The 20,658-nt window shown below is 40.2% G+C and overlaps 1 protein-coding gene across 7 annotated transcripts in view; it reads left to right on the forward strand.

The window, feature by feature from the left end:
• The window catches only part of VAV3 (vav guanine nucleotide exchange factor 3), a 387,336-nt gene that overhangs the window by 355,668 nt on the left and 11,010 nt on the right, over positions 1 to 20,658 (forward strand). For all 7 annotated transcript variants that reach the window (XM_072968102.1, XM_072968098.1, XM_072968101.1 and 4 more), the window contains 3 exons: positions 964 to 1,080; positions 1,652 to 1,739; positions 7,375 to 7,504. In XM_072968102.1, coding sequence (XP_072824203.1) covers positions 964 to 1,080; positions 1,652 to 1,739; positions 7,375 to 7,504 — 335 coding nt within the window. The remainder of the gene's footprint in view (positions 1 to 963; positions 1,081 to 1,651; positions 1,740 to 7,374; positions 7,505 to 20,658) is intronic.

Raw genomic sequence — 20,658 nt, forward strand, 5'->3', positions numbered from 1 at the left:
TAGAATTTCTCATTTCCAAATCAAAATGCTACCCAGAGCCCAGGACAGAACTGAAATTTTCAGTACAGCATGTAACTGGAAGGCACAGTGTCATGAAATTTTGCAGTGTAGACAAAACAAAGAATACTGATTTGAAAGCTAGCCAATCGAAACATAAAATTTTTCCTTTCACTTTTATTACCCAACATCTCGAATGTGTTTTGCCAGTAAATGTTAAACCTGTATTTGATGTGAAAGGTCACTAAAGAATATTTCAACATTCACTTTGGGCCTTTTATTGTTGGTGTCATGGAATTTGGGTATGTTTAAGGCCAACATAGTTCAGGAAGAATTGAATTCTGGTTTTGAAAATATCCACCTTTTAAACATTTTACTACTACTACTTAATTTCTTAAGAAAACTGGTTAGCCAAATTGTGGATTACAAGAATTAATTTTATATCATAAAAATAATTTAAATTATGATGAGTTTTCTTAAAATGACACTCAAAGGAGATTTTATTTCACACTGTTGCACATAGAAAAGGTGACATTTTTGGAGGCATGTGTGTACATCTCAGTGCATCTTACACAGGGCAGTCCTTCCCTTCATGTCTTTTTCCTTTTTTTTTTTTTAACCTTTTTTTATTGAGTACGTCTTTTTCTTTCTTGACCCTAAACTTCCCACAACTCTCCCTCTAACCCAATACCTACTAGTTCTTTGTCCCATTTATTTATTTGATAAATATTTAGCTCGTGTTAAGCATTGTTCACTTCCCTGTTGTAATCTTTGTAGAGCATTTGCATTTGTATGTAATTGAAGGACTTTTTTCCCCATTATTTGTTTTGAAGCAATAGAATTAGTTTAGAAGCAAAATCAGCTCAGTTCTGCTCCTAAATGAAAATCCCAACAGATCACTTATTTTTAGCCTCTCTTCTCTTCCAGGTACATTACCCACATTTTCTGTGTCTGTCTTTCTTACAGGTATGCTGGAGCAATGGAAAGATTGCAGGCAGAGACTGAACTTATTAATAGGGTAAATAGTACTTACCTTGTGAGGCACAGGACCAAAGAGTCAGGAGAATATGCAATTAGCATTAAGTAAGTAGGACGAGTACTTTTACAGAAATAGATTTCCTGTTTTCATAATTGCATAGACCATCTGACGTGTATCGCGCTGAAAGTTGAAAACCAAGGTTCTAATTGCAGCAGAAATAATGCATCATCTCTCCATGCAGTTCATGAATACTTGAAAATATCTGTTAGAAAAAACAGTATTACGTGTTATAGGCCACTAATTGGCATATTAGGTTTCTTTCATAATACTGTAATTTGGTGACTTGATATGTGTGTGTTTCTAGTAAATTCTAATATAAATTACTTGATTTTGTTTTACTTTGTTTTTCAGTGTTCTCAAACTGATCTTATGAATAAATTCGGCATAGTGATTGGTCAAACCTAACCACCCCCCCTCACTTCAAATATTGGTTGTATCTTCAGCCAATCTAGTAAATACATTTTGTTAATTAGCTGTCACCAGTGTATTGGCATAGGTATATATTTTGTCTTCACAATTAATTCCTATAATGTTATTGGGGCATGCCCTCTGGTAATTATTGATTTCAGCTGATTAAAAACACATTTATATTCATAAGTTATCCGTTGCCCACAGGTACAATAATGAAGCAAAGCACATCAAGATTTTAACAAGAGATGGCTTTTTTCACATTGCAGAAAATAGGAAGTTTAAAAGTTTAATGGTAAGCATTGATTAGTTCTTTTCAATCTGTGGTCCTCATTTTTCTCTTATTAGAAAAGTCAGTTTTAATTCTATAGTTTCTTGGAAATTATGCTCACTGAACACTGTTTGAAGAGAATCATACTATAATTTTGTAGTGGAGTCCTGAAAATTTTAAGAATTCTAGTTACATTTACGTTGCTCTAGTCATATTTTCATTGTAAACTAAGCTTGCAAGTTTCAGATAATATTTCAGAGTCCACACTGTTTATGATCCTTAGAGCCACCGACACATTCAAAACTATCTGCTTTCACTTACTTGTGTGTTTCACCGTATTTGAGTGACACACAGCGAAGTTTCAATACACGTCTCTTTGCTCCTCTGCCCCTGTCTCCTCATTCAGGCAGAAGAAAAGATTTTAAACATTAAAAAGTTGTAATTGGTAAAGTGTCTCTCACATTTAGGTTCATTTCATGCAAAATACAATATGCTGTCAAATGGAAAACCTTTCTGTATTTTCTGCTATTTTAAGTTATCTGTGCTACAGTTCTCCTTCATTGCCTTGGACAATTAAACATTAACAAGGTGACATTTTTACCACATGACAGTGATATTTCATAGGAATTTTATATTTAAGTTGAAATAGTATGTTGTTACTAAGTTGCTTCAAATAAATGAGGACTATTCTGACTATTTTAAAAAGTGCAATTTTTAAATTAAAAAGTGTTTAGGTCATATAAACAGTGCATTTATGTCATCACACGTGCATTGCTGACAGTAAATAGAAAGTTCTCATTTCTTGAAAAGGAGTCTCAAGCCTGTGTCTCAAGTTTGAAGGAGTTTCTTGAGATAATGAAGAATTTGGATATAGGACATAAGATGCATTTGTAGCACTCTGCTAAGTACTTTGAGTAACATTGGGAAGGACTACTCATTGATTGAACCATCAATCAAGTGATACATACTGCATCCTTCCGGAAAACATGTCAAAGCACTTTGCGGATGTTAACATTAAAGTTAAAACTGAGTGTAAGAGAGCCTCACAAAACAGGCCAGCTTGAAAGCCTTGTCTAAAAATTTAGAACTGCTTCAAGACAGGAATCAATGTTTTAAAGAAATTGAAGCATCTTGAGTTGAAAGAAAAGAAAGGAAATCTCTCTGGACATAAATATCACATCCCCAACTCACATGCTAAGGACAGGCAGCGAACTCATGTCCTGGAAAAGGTAGACCCTGTCAAACTGGCAACCAAGATCCAGGCATCCTCCCTGCTGGCAGTGACTTACGTTCTACTGGAACAAGCAGGCTGTGCACAGAGAGAACACGACCTGAGGAGGCTCTTCCTGAAATGAAAACCTAGCAGGGAGGTGGCAAGCGGATGCACAAATACTGAGTGACAGCCCCGGCTGAGACATGATAAAAGCACGCACAGGGGGGTCCCCGTCACCGTGAGGCACAGCAGCTTGACTTTCCACCCACAGAACTGCTGTGGTTGGTAATGAGGCTGCTCCGTGGTATTACGGTGAATGTGAGGCACACACAGACATGCTGTAGGGCCAGAGACTGCTGCCGGCCTTGCTGACTTTGAAAGCAATGAAAGGGACTCCCATCACAGGAGACAAGCAAAGAGCCTGAAAGGAACAGTCACTGGGAAGAAACAGTCAATTCAGCTTTGCATCACCTGGATTCAGCTCCAGAAAGTTCCTCGGCCTCTGAGGTTAGATGTGAAAAGCCAGTAAATGCTGCATGACCTGGATTAGCGGACAGAGGTCCTCCAGTTCCCATGTGCATATAAAGCTGTGATTACAGTAAAAGCAATAAGGAACCCAGAATTCAAATAATTTGTACCAGAGAGCCGTAGAAGGTTCTGCCGTGATGTTCTAGAAAGGGAATTAAGAGTATTTGTCACAGAGCTGAAAAAAGCTCCCCTTACATGGTATGTGTAAAATGCCTGACACGCCGCTGCTCCAGACACATGCAGGTGCTTTTCCTCCAGATCTGGGGATCTTTTGTAAGGAAGCACCGTGCAGTGGGTTAAAAGGAGGGGATGAAGAATTAATTGCAAAACTGCAACGAAACAAACAAACAAAAAAACATTTGCAAAAGGATATAATTGTGTAAAGAAAGAAAGGCTAGGAGCTGAAAAAAATCTCAGTCGCAGACGAACACTTTTGTCAGGTTCAGCAAATAACCATAAAAATTGCTGAGACAGTTGAACTCGTCTGGAGCTGCCTCTCCTGTTTCTGTTCATTTGTTGAACACATTTATATTGAGTCCTCACCATGTGAAATCAGTGTTTTTGCAGAATTCAAAAAGGGCTTACTGATTTGAATTAGCTTTTTCAAATAGTTAAGTCCATCTCACCAAGAACCTCACAATAATGCTGTCCTTTGACCCTAAACTGGAAAGTGCCATGTGAATTCCTGTTCAGAAGGGATGGCTCCTGTCTCAGCAACCAGCCCCTTAGGAAGAAGATGGAGGGTTAATGGGGACCTTCAGCTTCCCTCTGGCAACCTAGAGGCTTCTCTAAACCTGCATCGTACAACCTCAGGGAGTTACCTTTTCTCACCCTGGGGTCAAATAACACTGCTCCCACTGTAAGTACATGATGGTCTATGGATGGAGCTGTTTCTTAAGTGTAGTTCAGTATCCTCCCATCATGGGTGATCAAGTTATGTTCATCTGCCTAAGGAAACTCATTAGGGTCTGGGAGTTAATTTGGAAAGGAGATAAAATGCAAACAAAATCCACAACTTGTCTTAAATTAGCCAGCTTTCCGAAGAGGAGGTTGGCCTCAGGTGGTTATATGACCTAACCTCTTCCCCTTGGGTTTCAGTAGCTTAGTTCATCTAAATCTTTGTGTTGTAGTCGTTAAATTCAAATTCTAAGTGAATTTCTGTATCCATATTACAAGGCATTAATTTTGTTCTAATTCTCATGTATGCCAGACAATCCATGTCCCACTGCTGTTTATAAATCATCTCCACTGCCTGTTTCCTTGGTAATTGGAACGACTGGCTCTCACTCATTATTTTTCAGAGAGACTTGAATTGTTGACACTGCTGTGTCAGACTGAGATAAGGCGAGCTTAGCGGTTTCTTTTGTTTAGAGTCTTCTTATTTACTTGTAGTACCTGAAGGTCAACGACTGCTACGGCAGGGGTGGATTAGACGAAAATACAGGAAGCATAAAGGCATAAATTGGAAGAGATCCACCGTGGCACGATTTAATTCTCCCCAGTTAGAAACATGTAGGAAGATTTGCCCTCATAAGGCTGTAAAAATGGAACTAAAACATCTTTCATGCTTAGTGAGATGTTAAAAGGGTGTTTTGCAGCTTACCAAGCCACATGACCCTTGGCCTTGGAAAACTCATTTTTCTTCCATAAAATTTGGAGGTGGGTAGGTATTAAATGATCATCAGGTCCTCATCAGAAGTATAATCCTGTAGTTTCTAGCCAACTTCACATAAACTTTACTTCACGCTAATTCATAATATAATGCGTAAAAGTCATATTACCTATAACAAAATTACATTGAAGTTCAAATCTATTGGCTTTCAGTTGCGTTCAGGTTTATTTCCATATTTTTGCTAAAGAAAACACATTTCTTTCAGTTTAAATTATAAGACTAAGAGAACTTTCAGTATCCTTTGCTTCAGCAACACCATGTACATATATGTGTCCAGTTCTTCCAGAAACCTTACCAAATTTTGCCTTTAAAAAAATTTAATTATATCATTGGTCTCTGAGTAGAATTTAATTCTAGATCCTGCCTTTATAAACCATGTTAAAAATCACAGTACAAATGCTATATTCTGATCATTGAAGCCACTTTGAGGATACAAACTTCTGTCTAGTATTTAAACTTTTTTAAGTTGACCATATTCCAGATTCCTTTGTTTCATCAAGGACCCCCATGATCTGGGCCCAAAGGAAGGAAGGATGGAAGAAAAACATTTTGGATCTAAGACAACAAAGTTCCTGATACCCCATGGATGCTTAGCAAATGGTCCTTCTCTTTGCCTCCCTTTTTGCGTAGTTATGTTTGCCAGGTTCCATTTGCTAATAGTATGGTGTAGCTGAGAGCAGAAACTTTGGAGACAGACACCAGCAGTACAGCCTTGCCCAAGCTGAGTAAACCTCCCCGAGCCTTGAGCATCACTGGGGACAAGGCCTGGCTCTTGTTTCTTTTGTGAAGACTGTAAGAAACTGTATAAAAGACCTGGCATGTGGGCTCACAGTAGCCATGATGATTCACACGTACCAGGCCCTTGATACATCTCACCTGTGAAATGTTTTATTATCCCCATTTAACAGACATGAAAGGTGAGAAATCCCCACTTACTTTATCCAAACTACGCTGCTTTTAGTTTACGAACGTGGTCTTTGTTACCTTTGTGTCTGTTCCCCGCCTGACTGTTCTACTTAATCCTTCCTTCCTGGCTTTTGAAATTTTACCTGTTCTTCAACTTAAGCCAAGCTACCCCCCACCATCAACTCTCCCCTCAATCTCCCCACTGGATTCAGAGAAGGAAGTTCTCTTTCTTGCCTTTGAACTCTCATAACCCTTCACTTTCCTTCAAGGGTGAGAACTCGTCGGAGCCCGGGAACTCCCCACACAATGCACTCCACAACTCATCTGAGTCTGGTCACAAATAATACATCCATCATTGATGAGTCTCTTTTTCTTTTGGGTGATTTTTGGCCCGATTGAGTTGTTTTGGGAACTTTGAACAGAACCACTGAATGGAGGCACTGAGTTGATGACCGTGTCATTTAAAAAAAAAAAGAGTTGCTTTTACGCTGTTTTAAACACTAGTGCTGAGGCAGAAGCACTGAATGATTAGGTGAAGAGTGATTTTGCTTTCGTTTTCACTTCAGGTTTCTCTAAGAAACATAGCTGCAGTAGCTCATCTAGTGATAATATGCATTTTGCCAGTGTGGTTTAATCATTATTCAATTTCTGTTTAGAGTAGACGGATTCAGATTTGTGCAGAATCTGTGAAACTGACATCTCAAAAGAAATTTCCCGAAATTTTAGTGTCAAAGATGCTGGGTGGTTGTTACGTTAGGCTTGGATGTATTTAAGGCAGCTTTAGGTGTAAGGGGAAATTGGGAAGAACTACATTACTGGCCTCGGTAAGGACCAGACGGCACAGAGCCAGGAGGGGGCACTAACACTTCTAAGTCAGAAGCAACGTCGAGCGGCATTTGCGGTTTATCCGCTTTGACTTACCATGGGAGAGTACATTCAGGATCAGGCTGGTTTTTCTGCCATGCTGAAGGAAAACGCAGGGAACTGGAAATTGCTATATACGCATAAAGCAGCTGTTGCTTTTCTAAACAAAAATAAAGGGAAGTATTTCATAAATAAGAACAATAATTACTATTCTGAAATGGGGGTCTAGTATGGTTTCTTTTCATTTACTGCATCTGACTGAAGACTAACAGGATGTTGAGTAACAACAGGCGGTAACTCATATTCCGAATGGCCTGGGGAGCAAGGACCATTACTCGCCAGGCGTCATGTACATCCAGACAGCATGGGGAGATCATCATTTACTTACTCTTCCATGTGCTTATGGAAAATTTAGCAGTGTATTGTATATATTGATGTGTCAAGGAGCTCATGTGTTTGATTCTTTTTTCCTAAAGGAGCTGGTGGAGTACTACAAGCATCACTCTCTCAAAGAAGGGTTCAGAACCTTGGATACAACTCTGCAGTTTCCATACAAGGAGCCAGAACATTCAGCTGGACAGAGGGGTAGCAGAGCAGGCAACAGCTGTGAGTATTGTAATTTAGAATACAATTTGCTGTCACTTAAGGATTGAAGGCGTGATAACATTAAACAGCTTCATTCCAAATTTTGAAATAGAATCAATTAATATGCGGATACATTTAGCAAGGAATTTTTCTGGAGCGAAGCAGAATCAGATGGACCGACAGGTTTATTGAACATGTCTAGATTTAGTTCTTTGTGCCAAATTAAAAATCATGTTTGTGTTCAGAAGCCCATCAGAAATATACGGTATGTTAATATGTAAGTTTTGTACTTTGCATTGACTTTTATATCAGCCAAACTCTTTTTAACCGATACGTGTTTGTGACCATAATCCGGTTTGATCACCAGGATTTAAGCAAGGCTGGTGCACAGTCCTCCCATCTAACCTCATATCCCAAGTCTGCTTACAGATTCTATTTCTGTGATTGCTTTCAGAGCTTTGAAATAACTAAAAGCATGTTTTCTCTGACACCAGTATTTAAAAGTATATATTAACCACTTTGTTCCAGAATGAGCGTTATGCCACAAATAATTACAGAAGAGTGGCACGCACACTGAAAGCATGTTATAGTTTCAGTGTGAGTTCAAGTCAAAACATTTTTCTCATCACTGTTTAATGTCACATAGTCTTCCTGGAGGTAGATAGTAATGAAAAGTGCTATGAATAAAATGTGATTTCATTCCCTCATTTTAACAGCATTTTTTAAAAAATTAAAACTGTTTTAGAGGAGAAAGGAATAGTTTTATTACCCTTGGAACGTTTAGCCTAAGCTAGAGGTATCTGAAGAAAAGGATTTGCATCATGTAATAATACAACTTTCCCTTTCAGTTTCTGCTTTCAGGGGAAAAAAAAGTTAAAACAAGTAACGCTCAGGGCTCTAACAACATCAGTGAAATTTCATAACACTTCCATATAAGTAAATATATAAGGAATTTGTCACATCGACTGACAGGTTTTTTTTTTCATCTGAATAACTTAGTAGCTGTTCTGTTCACAAGGAGCCGTGATAAATGAACAAGCTTGTGCGATGAGTGGCCAGAGCGCACTTTTTGCTGAAACTGTAAACACATTAAAATTCCTGGTTTTTAAGCCCAGTTACCCAGTTATCCTAGACTCTCATATAGGCCCTTTTTTTTGTTCATTCAAAAATGCAAGTTTTCCCTTAATTTTTTTCTACAAATTTCTTAAATGTCTACAGGGTTATGCCATTTTCCCCTCCATGACAAGTATAATCTTCAGTTCTCTTTATCTGCCTTACCAGTAGCAGGAGAAATACAAGTTGCCAAGGAGGTCAGTTAGACTAAAAATCCTGTTTGAGTTGTTGAGTTTTGGAAAGCCGTCGTGGGAGAGTTTGGCCGTCGGGGAGAGCAGATGTCCCGTATCGGGGGAAGGTCATTGACCCTCGTGTTTCACTATGTTTTTACTTCTAGTCACTTCGGTGCTGGCACGTGTATGTGTTCAGAGAGCATTGCTCAACGATGAAGGGACTTGACTAATTTAAAATTTGTTTCTAGTGTTTAACTAGGTACTTAATGCTCAAGCTTGTTTAGTCACTAGAAATGGAATTACGGGCTTTTTCTCCTTTTTTTTTCTTTTAAGCATAGCCAACAGCATGATTTTGAACATCCATGCGAGCTATAGGGACATTCTTAGACTCACAGCATTCACGCATTCCATACCCAAGCTTTTTAAGAGACTCTGGCAAGTCATGTCACAAGAACCCTTTTATGATCGAGAAGTAAAAGCAAATCACATTTAAAGTGTAATCTTTGTTAGAGCTTGGCTTTGTTCATCAAGTATTCCGTTATCCATTCCTTCAACAGATAACACGGTAAAAACCTAGCACAGACAAGGCGCTGTTCTAGGTACGAGGACACAGCAGTTGAGAAGACAAAGTCCCTGTCCTCGTGGAGCTTAGAGTTTAATGAGGAGACTCAGGCAAGCCTGGGTTAGGAGGCTGATGCTTCTATATAGGATGAGCAGGGAAGACCTCGCCCATACAGTGACGAGAGAGAAGTGAGGGAGTGAGTTAGTATGTCAGTCAGCAATAACTTCTCGGTGGTCTACACCTCCAGGATTATTCAGTTGTTACCCCAGAGCAGGATTAGCATCTTAGATCAAGTCTACATTTTCCCAGTGTTGTATATTTACTTTATGCTGACTTTGTATGAAGTGAGAAGAGCATGGAGATGATGCTGAGGACTAAATGGGGTGCTCTGTCTAGAGCACGCAGTGGTGCTGGTACACGGAAAACCTGCCGTGAACGTCGGCTACTGGTCCTGCCGCTGCCACGGGTACGGCTGCTGCTGCTCGTAACTCCTAGCACAGCAGACATGGTCCTGTGTCCCCGGTAGCTGAGTTACTAGTGTTAGCCCCTAGCAATTTGTATCTTTGCTTTTATAATTTTTAAAATATACCTTGCTTACTTTATACCAAGTCCTGATCAAGGGTTAACCCTTCATTAAAACATCACTTCTATTTTTATATGCATGTTGTGCCTCTCAGGAAGCAGTAAAGAGGTAACGGGACACCTTCTGCAGAGAAAGATTATGCAGGATGTCTGAATAGTCCTTACCTCTGGTTCATAGCTTTGGGTACACCGCTAAATGTCTCCAAATAACTTCTATGAAGAAGTGGTACCTTGGGGTCCTGGATGGCCGGGCGTGACATCGCCACTGCTTCTAAAGTCTTGGAGGAAGCAGAGCAGGCGTGCTGCAGCCTAGGGCCACCCTGTGTCCTGGGCAGATGTCCACACCGCAGTTCCAACTCCTGAAACCTGCTTTTTTTTTTTTTAATAAAATAGTTACCTTGGAAAAGAAGTCCCAGGGCATTGCAGAACAGGCTGCTTGCTTCTGTATTAAGTCCAGGTGGGAATGGTCTTGGGCAGATTAACAACTATCCTCAAGGTTGTAAAATACGGTAAGATTATGACCGACCTACCTCATGCAACTGCGAAATAACAAATGGAAAGATACTGACTGGAATTAAACAGGCAGCCAGCATAGAGTGTTTCTAGGTGAGGAGCCCGTTGTGGGCAAGGCTCTTCCCCGGGCTATGAGACTCTTCTTTTTTTGCCTTTGCAATGATTTGAGTGTTTCCAAGAGAGGAAGAAAAGAGAAAGGAAGAGGGAACTCGCACGCAGCAGTGAGCCGCCGTGTTTCCCTGGAAACGGCGCTGGCTCCGTGGGAGACCTCCTGCCCTCCCGTGGCCTGCGCAGGAATCCCATCACTTTCCAAAAATGGTCCCGGAAAACCCGCCGTAGCCTGCTCCGGGTGCACCCCCAGGGCTTACGTACTTGAAAGACTCTGAACTGACTTTTGCCTTTCTTGCTCTACCGTGAGCCCTTAATTATTTTCAGCTCTGCTACTGAGTGGCTGTTTGACCTTGGGCAAGTCACTTAGCCTGTCTGGGCCTCAGCTTTCTTATCTGATGAATAAGGAATGAGATTATTTTATTGTGTTCTTTTAAAAATAGTTTCCTTGGTTGGTTTGTGTGAGAGAAGGTTAGGTAAAATATTAATAGGCCATTATACCTGGAAAAGTTGCATGATTAGCTATTTCATTACCCATTAACAGGCCTTAAGCATTTTCCCAAGGAAATGGAGAATTAGTTGAACCACAGAGTAGAGTTGGCTAATGTTTAAAAAAATGCTGGTTATCACTATGTTTACGTAATCTCAAAGTATCTTCTCACAAGAACTTATTACAAAAGGGAAAAGAGAAACATCTTAATCAGGTGATCAGTGACAATGTTACCAATAACGGGACATGTACCTCCCAATGTGATGCTCTAAGAAGGACATAACACCTCTTTGGAGGGATTCCTGCCTCCAGGATGCACAGTTTGAATCTAATCATGAGGAAACATCAGACAAACCCACACTGAAGACCTTCCACAAAATAACTGGCCTGTACTCAAAACATGCCAACATCACGAAAGGCAAAGACTGGGGACTTGTTTCAAGACTAAAGCAGACCAGACTCACGACAGCTGTGTGCAACATGTGATCCTAGATTGACTTCTGGACCCGGAAAAAAAATTTTTTTTTTTGGCTATAAAGGACACACGTGGGACAATTAACACATTATGAATAAGTTTCTAGATGAAGTAATCATATTAATTTTTTGTTTTTGATAATTGTACTGTGATTGTAAAGAAGAAAATGCCTTTTTTTTAGGAAGTACACACTGAAGTATTTAGCGATCAAGGGCATTCTGTCTGCAATGTATTCTAAAATAGTTCAGGAGAAATACAGAGACTGATGAAGCAAACAGTAAAATGTTAACATTTAAGGAGTTTGAGTGAAAAGTACATAAGAATTCTTTGTACTATGCTTGCTACTTTTAAGTCTGAATTATTTCAGAAGTAAGAGTTTTAAAATTTAGAGATGATCCCATCAGCGGCAGAGGTCTGACAGCGCCGGACAGAGACCACAGCCTTGTCCTCCTCCACCAGCCCCGGGTGCGGGGGGCTCGGTGTGCCGGTTTTAGGGTGTGTAGAGTACTAAGCAGGTCGTACTGGAAACCATCGCTTCCTCTCCTGGGCCCTCACTGCACTTGCTTATTCATTCATTCATTCTTTTATTCAAATATTTGCTCAGCTCTTACTATGTGCCAGTCCCTGTTCCAGATGCTCGGTTTAACAGTGAAGAAGATGGACGGGGCAGACATAAAGCAAATGACTTCATAATCACAAATTCCAGCTAAGTCTTGTGAAGCAGAAGCACAGGTGGAAGCGAATGACAAGAGGGCCTATTTAGCCTGCAGGGTCAGGGGAGGACATTGGGAAGAAGTGGCGTCGAGGATCTACATGGACTGGCGGGCTATGGGTTAATGGTGGGTAGGGCACCGCCACGGTGAAGCAGCAGCTGTGTGGGGGACAGTTAACAGGGAGTGACTTTGCATGCTTGAGGAATTAGAAGGAGGTCGAAAAGTCTGGGGCACAGTGAGCGGATTCTAATATGTACCGTGGGAACGTATTGAACCTTTACGAGCAGAAAATGATATGAACTGATTTGCGTTGTTTTAAAAGATCACTGTCTACTCTGGGAGAGTGGCTTGGAGGGAGGCCCGCCCAGAAGAGAGGTGAGGTAGGGAACTCCTGCAGACGTCCAAGGGAGGGACGATGGTGATTTGGACAAGAGTGGAGTGGAAACAGTGGAGCAGGACCCAGGGCAGACTTGGCTATAATCTAGAGGTCGAGTTGATTGGATAAAAGGATTGAGGTAGAAGTAAGTCCAGGTGTGATACACAAGCACCTGCCCGGGACGACTGGCCAATGGTGAAACCACTGACTGACCGGGACACAGGAGTTCTAAATGCATGTGGTTTTGCACAGATTTTTAGTACCTGTGCATACTCAGTGGTTCAGTAGGCAGTTTACAAGATAGTTTTGTCCATCATTCACACTTCATTCCACGGTTACATAGAATATAAATAAAAATATAATGTATAAATATTATATAAATACAGATAAAAATATATAGGTTTCATGATTTTTTTCTGGTGTATTGTTCCCTGAAGCCTTAGGAACCAGGCTTGTTTGCTTCTCAGACTGCACTTTGCACAGCGCCTTTCATGAAGCACCTGTTCAGACAGGGCTAAATAAGTGAGGTCAGAACGTAAGGTCCACGGGAGGCAGAGCAGGTACTAAGATGCTATGTGTAGTTATTTGATAAAGCAGAGAAAGTTGGGGGGGGGCAGTGAAACAGCATTTAGATCCGCATGATGCCTTTGATCTAGTAGCAAGTATTAAAGCAGTTCTTCAAAAATTGACAAAGGCTTTCTGGGTCATCAGGACCATACAGGTGGCCCTGCAGGAAAACGTCAGAGCCAGAGCCAGGGCCTGGGGCTGCTTCCCCTTCTCCCCGCGCGTGGTCTCTTTCCTTTCACACTGGTACCCCCGTTACTCTGTTAGCCATCTGACAAGGTACTTAAGCTTCATTTTAGCCAGTGTTTTAGAAGCTTGGAAAATGAGTATCATTCATAATTTGTTTAACTCAATATAACATAGCTTTCTTATTCCTGATTGTTCTCCTGATAATGCCCTAACCACTACTTACCACTATTTGTAATAGTGGAAATATTAGCTCCTTCATACAAACTCCTTATACGTGCACTTAGCTTTTAACCTTCTTGCCCTTGTAATTCAACCTACTCATACCGATCTCCTCTTATTTCCTGATCTCCTAATTTTATCCTCAGTCTTCTGTCATCTTTTTCCTTTGTCATTTGGTATTTGGATTTGATTCAGTCTCATTTTATTCTGGTAATGTAAGCATTTGCTTTAATCTCATGGTAACAGCTTCCTAGAACTGCTGTAAAAACTGCCACAAATGGAGGGGCTTACAACAACAGGCATGTACTGTTACGGTTCTGGAGGCGAGAAGTCTGAAACCAGAGTGCTGGCAGGACTGGTTCCTACTGGAGGCTCTGAGGGAGCACCCCTTCCTTGCTTTTCTTCTCGCTTCTGGGTGGCTGCTGGCCATCCTTGGTGTTCCTTTGGCTTATAGACAGATCATTCCAATCTCCCTGGCCTTTCCCTCCTCTGTATGTCATCTCCCTTTCTCTTCTTTTATAACGACACCTGTCATTTCATTTAGAGCCCATCTTAACACAGCATGATTTCATCTTGAGATCCTTAACTTTTATCTGCAAAGACCCACTTTGCAAGTAAGATCACACTCAGTTCTAGGCGGACTTATCTTTGGGAAGGTGAGGCAACATTCAACCCACTATAATCTCACAGTACTAATTTTAAATGTTTCCATCTGTAGTTTTACTTTTTGTTAATTGGTCAATGGATGGGGAGTTAGGAGAAACATGACCTTAATACAATGAAGTGTTTTCAATGGCTTGTAACTTTCCTTCAGTGAAATGCACTGTCTTCCTGAGAGAAAGCACTTCTAGCCAATGAAAGTTTCCAAGAAAAGTCCACATGACCATTTGTCTGAAATACTATATGAAATTTTTGCTATAGAATAAGAACCTAGGAATTCTGATATCTGATAATTTGATAAGATTAACAGAACGGTGAATTTTTCAAACCCCGTTCACATATATTAATGTCTCTAACAAGTGTGTCATGAACCACCAGCGTTGGAAGAAGCATCACGAAAGGTTTCCTTTGTTAAATGGATGCACCAGAAGTGCTGCTTGTATGATACAGAAAAGTGACAGGTTACCTAGAATTTGCCGAGTTTATTTCATCCTGCAACGCCATCTCAGAGTGTGTAAGTAAGGCTCACGTTAGGAACCTTAAGAGAGTCAGTATATGTGAAGTACTCAGAACAATGTCTGGCGTGTGGGACGTGCTCTGTGCACACTTTTCTATCGGCTAACGTAGCTGTAACGTATGCTGACATTTTTATACCTTCTTCCTCAGCATGTCTGTCGTATCTACAGAATTCACTTTTCTTGGGCAGCTGGTCCGCTGCAGTTGCACATTTCCATTACTACGTCATGCTGAGCTTTTCTATTTAATTTACTTATCTCAGGAGCTTTCCTCAGTACTATGAGGAATTTTTATCCTGAACCTGATAGCTTTAAAAATTAGCAGCCAATACGCAGGGTCCCTTTGGAAATGTATAGCTTGCAGATCAAAATCCTACAGATTTAAGTAACCTCACTCAAAGATGTCTTTTTTAAATATTTCAAAGCTCAAAAAGCAGTCTTTAGGTCTTAATTCCTCATTTTATATAGTGTTCTTTCTGATAAACCTTATTTTCTAAATTAAAAACTGATCTCAGTTAATAGGTGTAATGTTTCCTAATTGACTCTAGTACCCTCATGTGGCAGCCCTGATCCACAAGGGTTTGATTTTTCTAGTCTCCCTTTCCTGTAAAACAGAAGTTTCTCTAATTGCGAGGAATTTCTTTTTGTCTTGCTAAAATTGGGAGCAGCCTCCTAACTTTGAAAAATGATGCTGAGCGCTCTCTTTTCCCTCATACGCACCACTGATCTGCTGCCTCTCCTACTGATTCCGAATCTGCAGAAGGTAGCAGGTCCTAACTCTGCAGCCCTCTCCTAATAGCATCAGAAGCTGAGTACTGCCCTGGCCCGGAGTTCCTTTCATTCACTGCTTTCTGCATTCACCTTTCTGAGCACCTGCTTGCACCAAACACACTCTAGCACAAACCCCTGAGTGTTGCATACAGTTTAGCTTAACAGCTGAACAACGGACGGGAATGCAGGGAGTCTCGTATTGAGGCTCCTCAAACTTACAGCCACATCAGCCCTCGTGGAGGCGTCTTCAGACAAGAAGACATTCCCGAGGTCAGCTTTAGGCTTCGCTTGACACTCAAGTGACTTCATGTCCACAGCCACACAAAAGCACACACTTAATTTTCTGAACAAAATTTTTAAAATTCTTGTACTGATCCAGAAATGACTTATTGTAGCTAATCATTAGCTCATCTCTCAGAGCTACTCAAAGCTAAATATACTAGATACTCCCTCTACCATGATAGCCTTTCATCTCATGTGCTTTCTTTCCTTCCTCGCTGCATTTCTTTCTTTTTTAATCGACTAATTAAATTAATAAGTCCCTCCTCATACATATGGTTGCTAAATCTGCCACCATCCTGGCCACCCTGCTGCGATACGCTCATACTTGTAAGAATTGAGTGCAAATATTTCATAATGGCCTGACTTGCTTGTTCAGATCTTTCCCTACTCAATGCTCATTCTTTCCAGTCAAAGCTCCATCTTCCCCAGTTAATCTTCCCTCTTTCCTTTATGCTTCTCCCTCATAGGACCATTCTCCATACTTGGATGAGTCTAAGAACTTCTTTCCTCATCTCTTTAGTTATTACATCCTCACCATTAACCCCCTCCACAGGTCCCCACGTTCATTCATTCATTCAACAGATCTTTGTTGAGTGCCTACTGTAGCGCAAGCACTGTTCAAATTACTGGGAATACACAGCAGTGGGGGAGGGGAGCAAATCTCTGCCTTTGTGGAACTTGGTAATGAAGAAGGCAAATAATAGATAAAAATATAAATTATATAGCGTATTAGACATTGGTGAGTGCTCTGGAAGAATAATTTAACAATGTAACACTTGAACAACTATATGGCAATAAATTGGACAACTTAGAAGAAATGGACAAATTTCTAGAAACATACAGTCCACCAAAACTGAATCAAGAAGAAATAGATCATTTGAACAAACCAATCACTAGAAGTGAAATAGAATCAGCAATAAAAAAATAAAACCTTCCTGCAAAACACAAGTTCAGGATGAGATGGCTTTACTGGGGAATTCTATCAAACATACAAAGAGCTCATACTGATCCTCAAACTATTCCAAAAGATTGAAGAGGAGGAATACTTCCAAACTCATTCTATGAAGCCACCATCACCCTGATACCAAAGCCAAAGACACTACCAGAAAAGAAGATTACAGGCCAATATCATTGACAAACATAGATGCAAAAATCCTCAACCAAATATTAGCAAACATAATCCAACAATACATAAAAAAGATCATACACCATGATCAAGTTGGGTTCATTTCAGGGACATAAGTTTGGTTCAACATTTGCAAATCAATCAGTGTGATACACCACATCAACAAGAGAAAGGACAAAAATCACATGATCATCTCAACTGATGCAGAGAAAGCATTTAATAAAATTCAATATCCATTTATGATAAAAACTCTTACCAAAGTGGGTATAGAGGGAATATATCTCAACATAATAAAAGCTATTTATGACAAACCTACAGCAAGCATAATATTCAATGGTGAAAAGCTGAAATCCTTCCCCCTAAAATCTGGGACAAGGATGCCCACTCTCGCCCTTTCTATTCAACATAGTCTTGGAAGTCCTAGCCATAGCAATTAGACAAGAAATAAAAAGGGATCCAAATTGGAAGAGAAGACGTAAAATTGTGACTATATGTGGATGACATGATACTATATACAGAAAACCCTAAAGGCTCCACACAAAAATGACTAGAGCTAATAAAAGAATTCTGTAAGGTAGCTGGATACAAGATTAACATACAGAGATTAGTTGCATTTCTTTACACTAACAATGAAATATCAGAAAAGGAAAGTAAAGAAACAATCCCTTTTAAAATTGCATCCAAAAAGTAAAATATTTAGGAATAAATCTGACCAAGGAAGTGAAAGACTTATATGTGGAGAACTACAAAACATTGACTAAGGAAATTAAAGATGACTTAAAGAAATGGAAGGATACCCCATGTTCTTGGATTGGAAGAATTAATATTGTTAAAATAGCCATACTACCCAAAGCAATCTACAGATTTAATGCAATCCCTATCAAATTACCCAGGACATTTTTCAAAGAATTAGAATAAATAATCCTAAAATTTATATGGAATCACAGAAGACCCAGAATTGCCAAAGCATTACTGAAGAAAAAGAATGAAGCTGGAAGAATAACCCTCAGACTTAAGACAATACTGCAGAGCTACAGTCATCAAAACAGCATGGGACTGGTACAAAAGTACCAGTAGACAAAAGACAAAAGACAAAAAGTCAAAAGTAGACACATGGATCAATGGAACAGAGAGCCCAGAAATAAACTTACAAACTTTTGGTCAACTAATCTTTGACAAAGGAGGCAAGAACATACAATGGAGTAAAGACAGTCTCTTCAGCATATGGTGTGGGGAAAACTGGACAGCGTGTAAATCAGTGAAGTTAGAGCACTCCCTCACACCATACACAAAAATAAACTCAAAATGGCTTAAAGACTTAAACATAAGACAAGACACTATAAACCTCTTACAAGAAAACATAGGCAAAACATTATCTAACATAAATGTCAGCAGTGTTCTCCTAGGGCAATCTACCTATGCAATAGAAATAAAAGCAAAAATAAACAAATGGGGCCTAATTAAACTTACAAGCTTTTGCACATCAAAGGAAACCATAAGCAAAACAAAATGACAGCTGCAGAATGGGAAAAAATATTTGCAAAAGATGAGACTGACAGGGGCTTCATTTCCAGAGTATATAAATAGCTCATATGACTTAAGAAGAAGAAACAAACAACCCAACCTAAAAATGGGCAGAAGACCTAAACAAGCAGTTCTCCAGTGAAGACCTACAAATGGCCAATAGGCACAGGAAAAAATGCTCAATATTGCTAATCATCAGAGAAATGCAAATCAAAACTACAATGAGGTATCACCTCCCACCAGTCAGAATGACCAACATTAAAAAGTCCACAAACAATAAATGCTGGAGAGGCTGTGGAGGGCAGGGAACCCTCCTACACTGTTGGTGGGAATGTAGTTTGGTGCAGCCATTATGGAAAACAGTATGGAAAGCCCTCAAAAGACTAAGAATAGACTTATCATATGACCCAGCAATCCCAGTCCTGGGCATATATCTGGAGGGAACCTTTATTCGAAAAGATACATGCACCCCAATGTTCCTAGCAGCACTATTTACAACAGCCAAGACCTGGAAACAACCTAAATGTCCATTGACAGATGACTGGATAAAGAAGTTGTGGTATATTTATACAAATATTTATACAAAGGAATACTACTCAGCCATAAAAAAATAAGATTATGCCATTTGCAACAAGGTTGATGGACCTGGAGAATGTCAGTTCAAAGTGAAGAAAGCCAGAAAGAGAAAGAAAAATACCATATGATATCACTTAAATGTGGAATCTAAAGAAAAAAAAAAGATGAACTTATTTACAAAACAGAAACAGACTCACAGGCATAGAAAACAAAGTATGATTACCAGGAGGGAAGGGATAAATTGGGAGTTCACAATTTGAAGATACTAACTGCTATATATAAAAAACAAGTTTCTACTGTATAGCATAGGGAACTATATTCAATATCTTGTAGTAACATGGAAAAAAACAATTATGAAAACAAATATATGTATGTTCCTATATGACTGAATTATTAATGCTGTACACCAGAAATTGACACAGCATTGTAAACTGACTACATTTCAATAAAAATATATTTTAAGAAGAACAACGTAACACTACGCAGGAGTGCTGGGGATGGTTATAAGCACACTAATCCCATTCACGCGAGACCCATTCCCATGACCTCAGCACCTCTCAGAAGCCCCACCTCCAGATACCATCACTTTAGGTATGAATTTTGGGGTAGGGAGCAAGGGACACAACATTCAGTCCATATCAAACAGGGAGTTTCTGTTATTATAAACTCACATAAACACCCTATCCATCCAAAAGAGCAGCCTACTGGGTGTGCAGACCACGCATGCCCAACCGAAGCAGCAGAACAATGGGAGTTTGGAGGACTGAGTGCCCTCTACCTACTTCTTTGCTTGCATATCTTCCCCCCGGTAGTCCCTGCTTTCTCTCTGCCCCACGTGGCGCTGGTGATGTGTCCATGACTCTTCTATGGAACATCCAGGGAGGCCCAGTTGTGAAGGGAACACCTGAGCAAAGACTCAAGGAAGTGAGAGTGGGAACAGCTGGAGCAGGCGAAGGAGCACATACAACCTGTGCAGGGTGGCCAGAGCCAAGGAAGCAAGAGGAAGAGCTGCAGGGGTGGAGTCAGGGAGGTAAGGGAGGCCAGACTCTGAGGCTTTCAGACTTTAGCTTTTTCTCTGGGAGAAATGGGAAGGCATTGGAGGCGTTTAGGTAAAGGAGAGACAGGGTCTAAGTTTTAACAGGATGCTTCTAGCTTCTGTATAGAAACAGGAAGACCAGGTAGGAGGCTCATGCAGCAACCCAGGTAAGAAGTGCTGGTGGCCTGGACCAGCACGGAGCCAGACAGGTGACCTGTTGTGCGGGTGACCCAGCAGGACGTTCCGACACACCAGATGTGAGAAAAAACAGCGAGAGAGGATTTAAGGATGACTGAGGTTGTTGGCCTGAGCGACTGGAAAACTGGAGACTTTTAGGGAAGGGCTCAAATGGAGCCTGAAGTCTGACAGTCATAGCATTCTCTATCCAAAAGTGGGTAATTTCTGTGTCTCTGTATCATCTCTGAATGTGTCTGTCTCTTCACTAATCCATAAGTTCCTTTGAAGTCCAGTGCTCTGTCTTATCTGTTACATCTCCAGGAGCACCTTAGCACAGTTCTTAGCACATTAGTAGTTAACAAATGTCTGCCAATTAGTTTTAAAGAGTAAGGATTTAGCATCAAGTTCACATCTTGATAAACTGGATGCCT

The sequence above is a fragment of the Vicugna pacos genome, chromosome 9, assembly GCF_048564905.1.
Source record: "Vicugna pacos chromosome 9, VicPac4, whole genome shotgun sequence".
NCBI lineage: Eukaryota > Metazoa > Chordata > Mammalia > Artiodactyla > Camelidae > Vicugna > Vicugna pacos.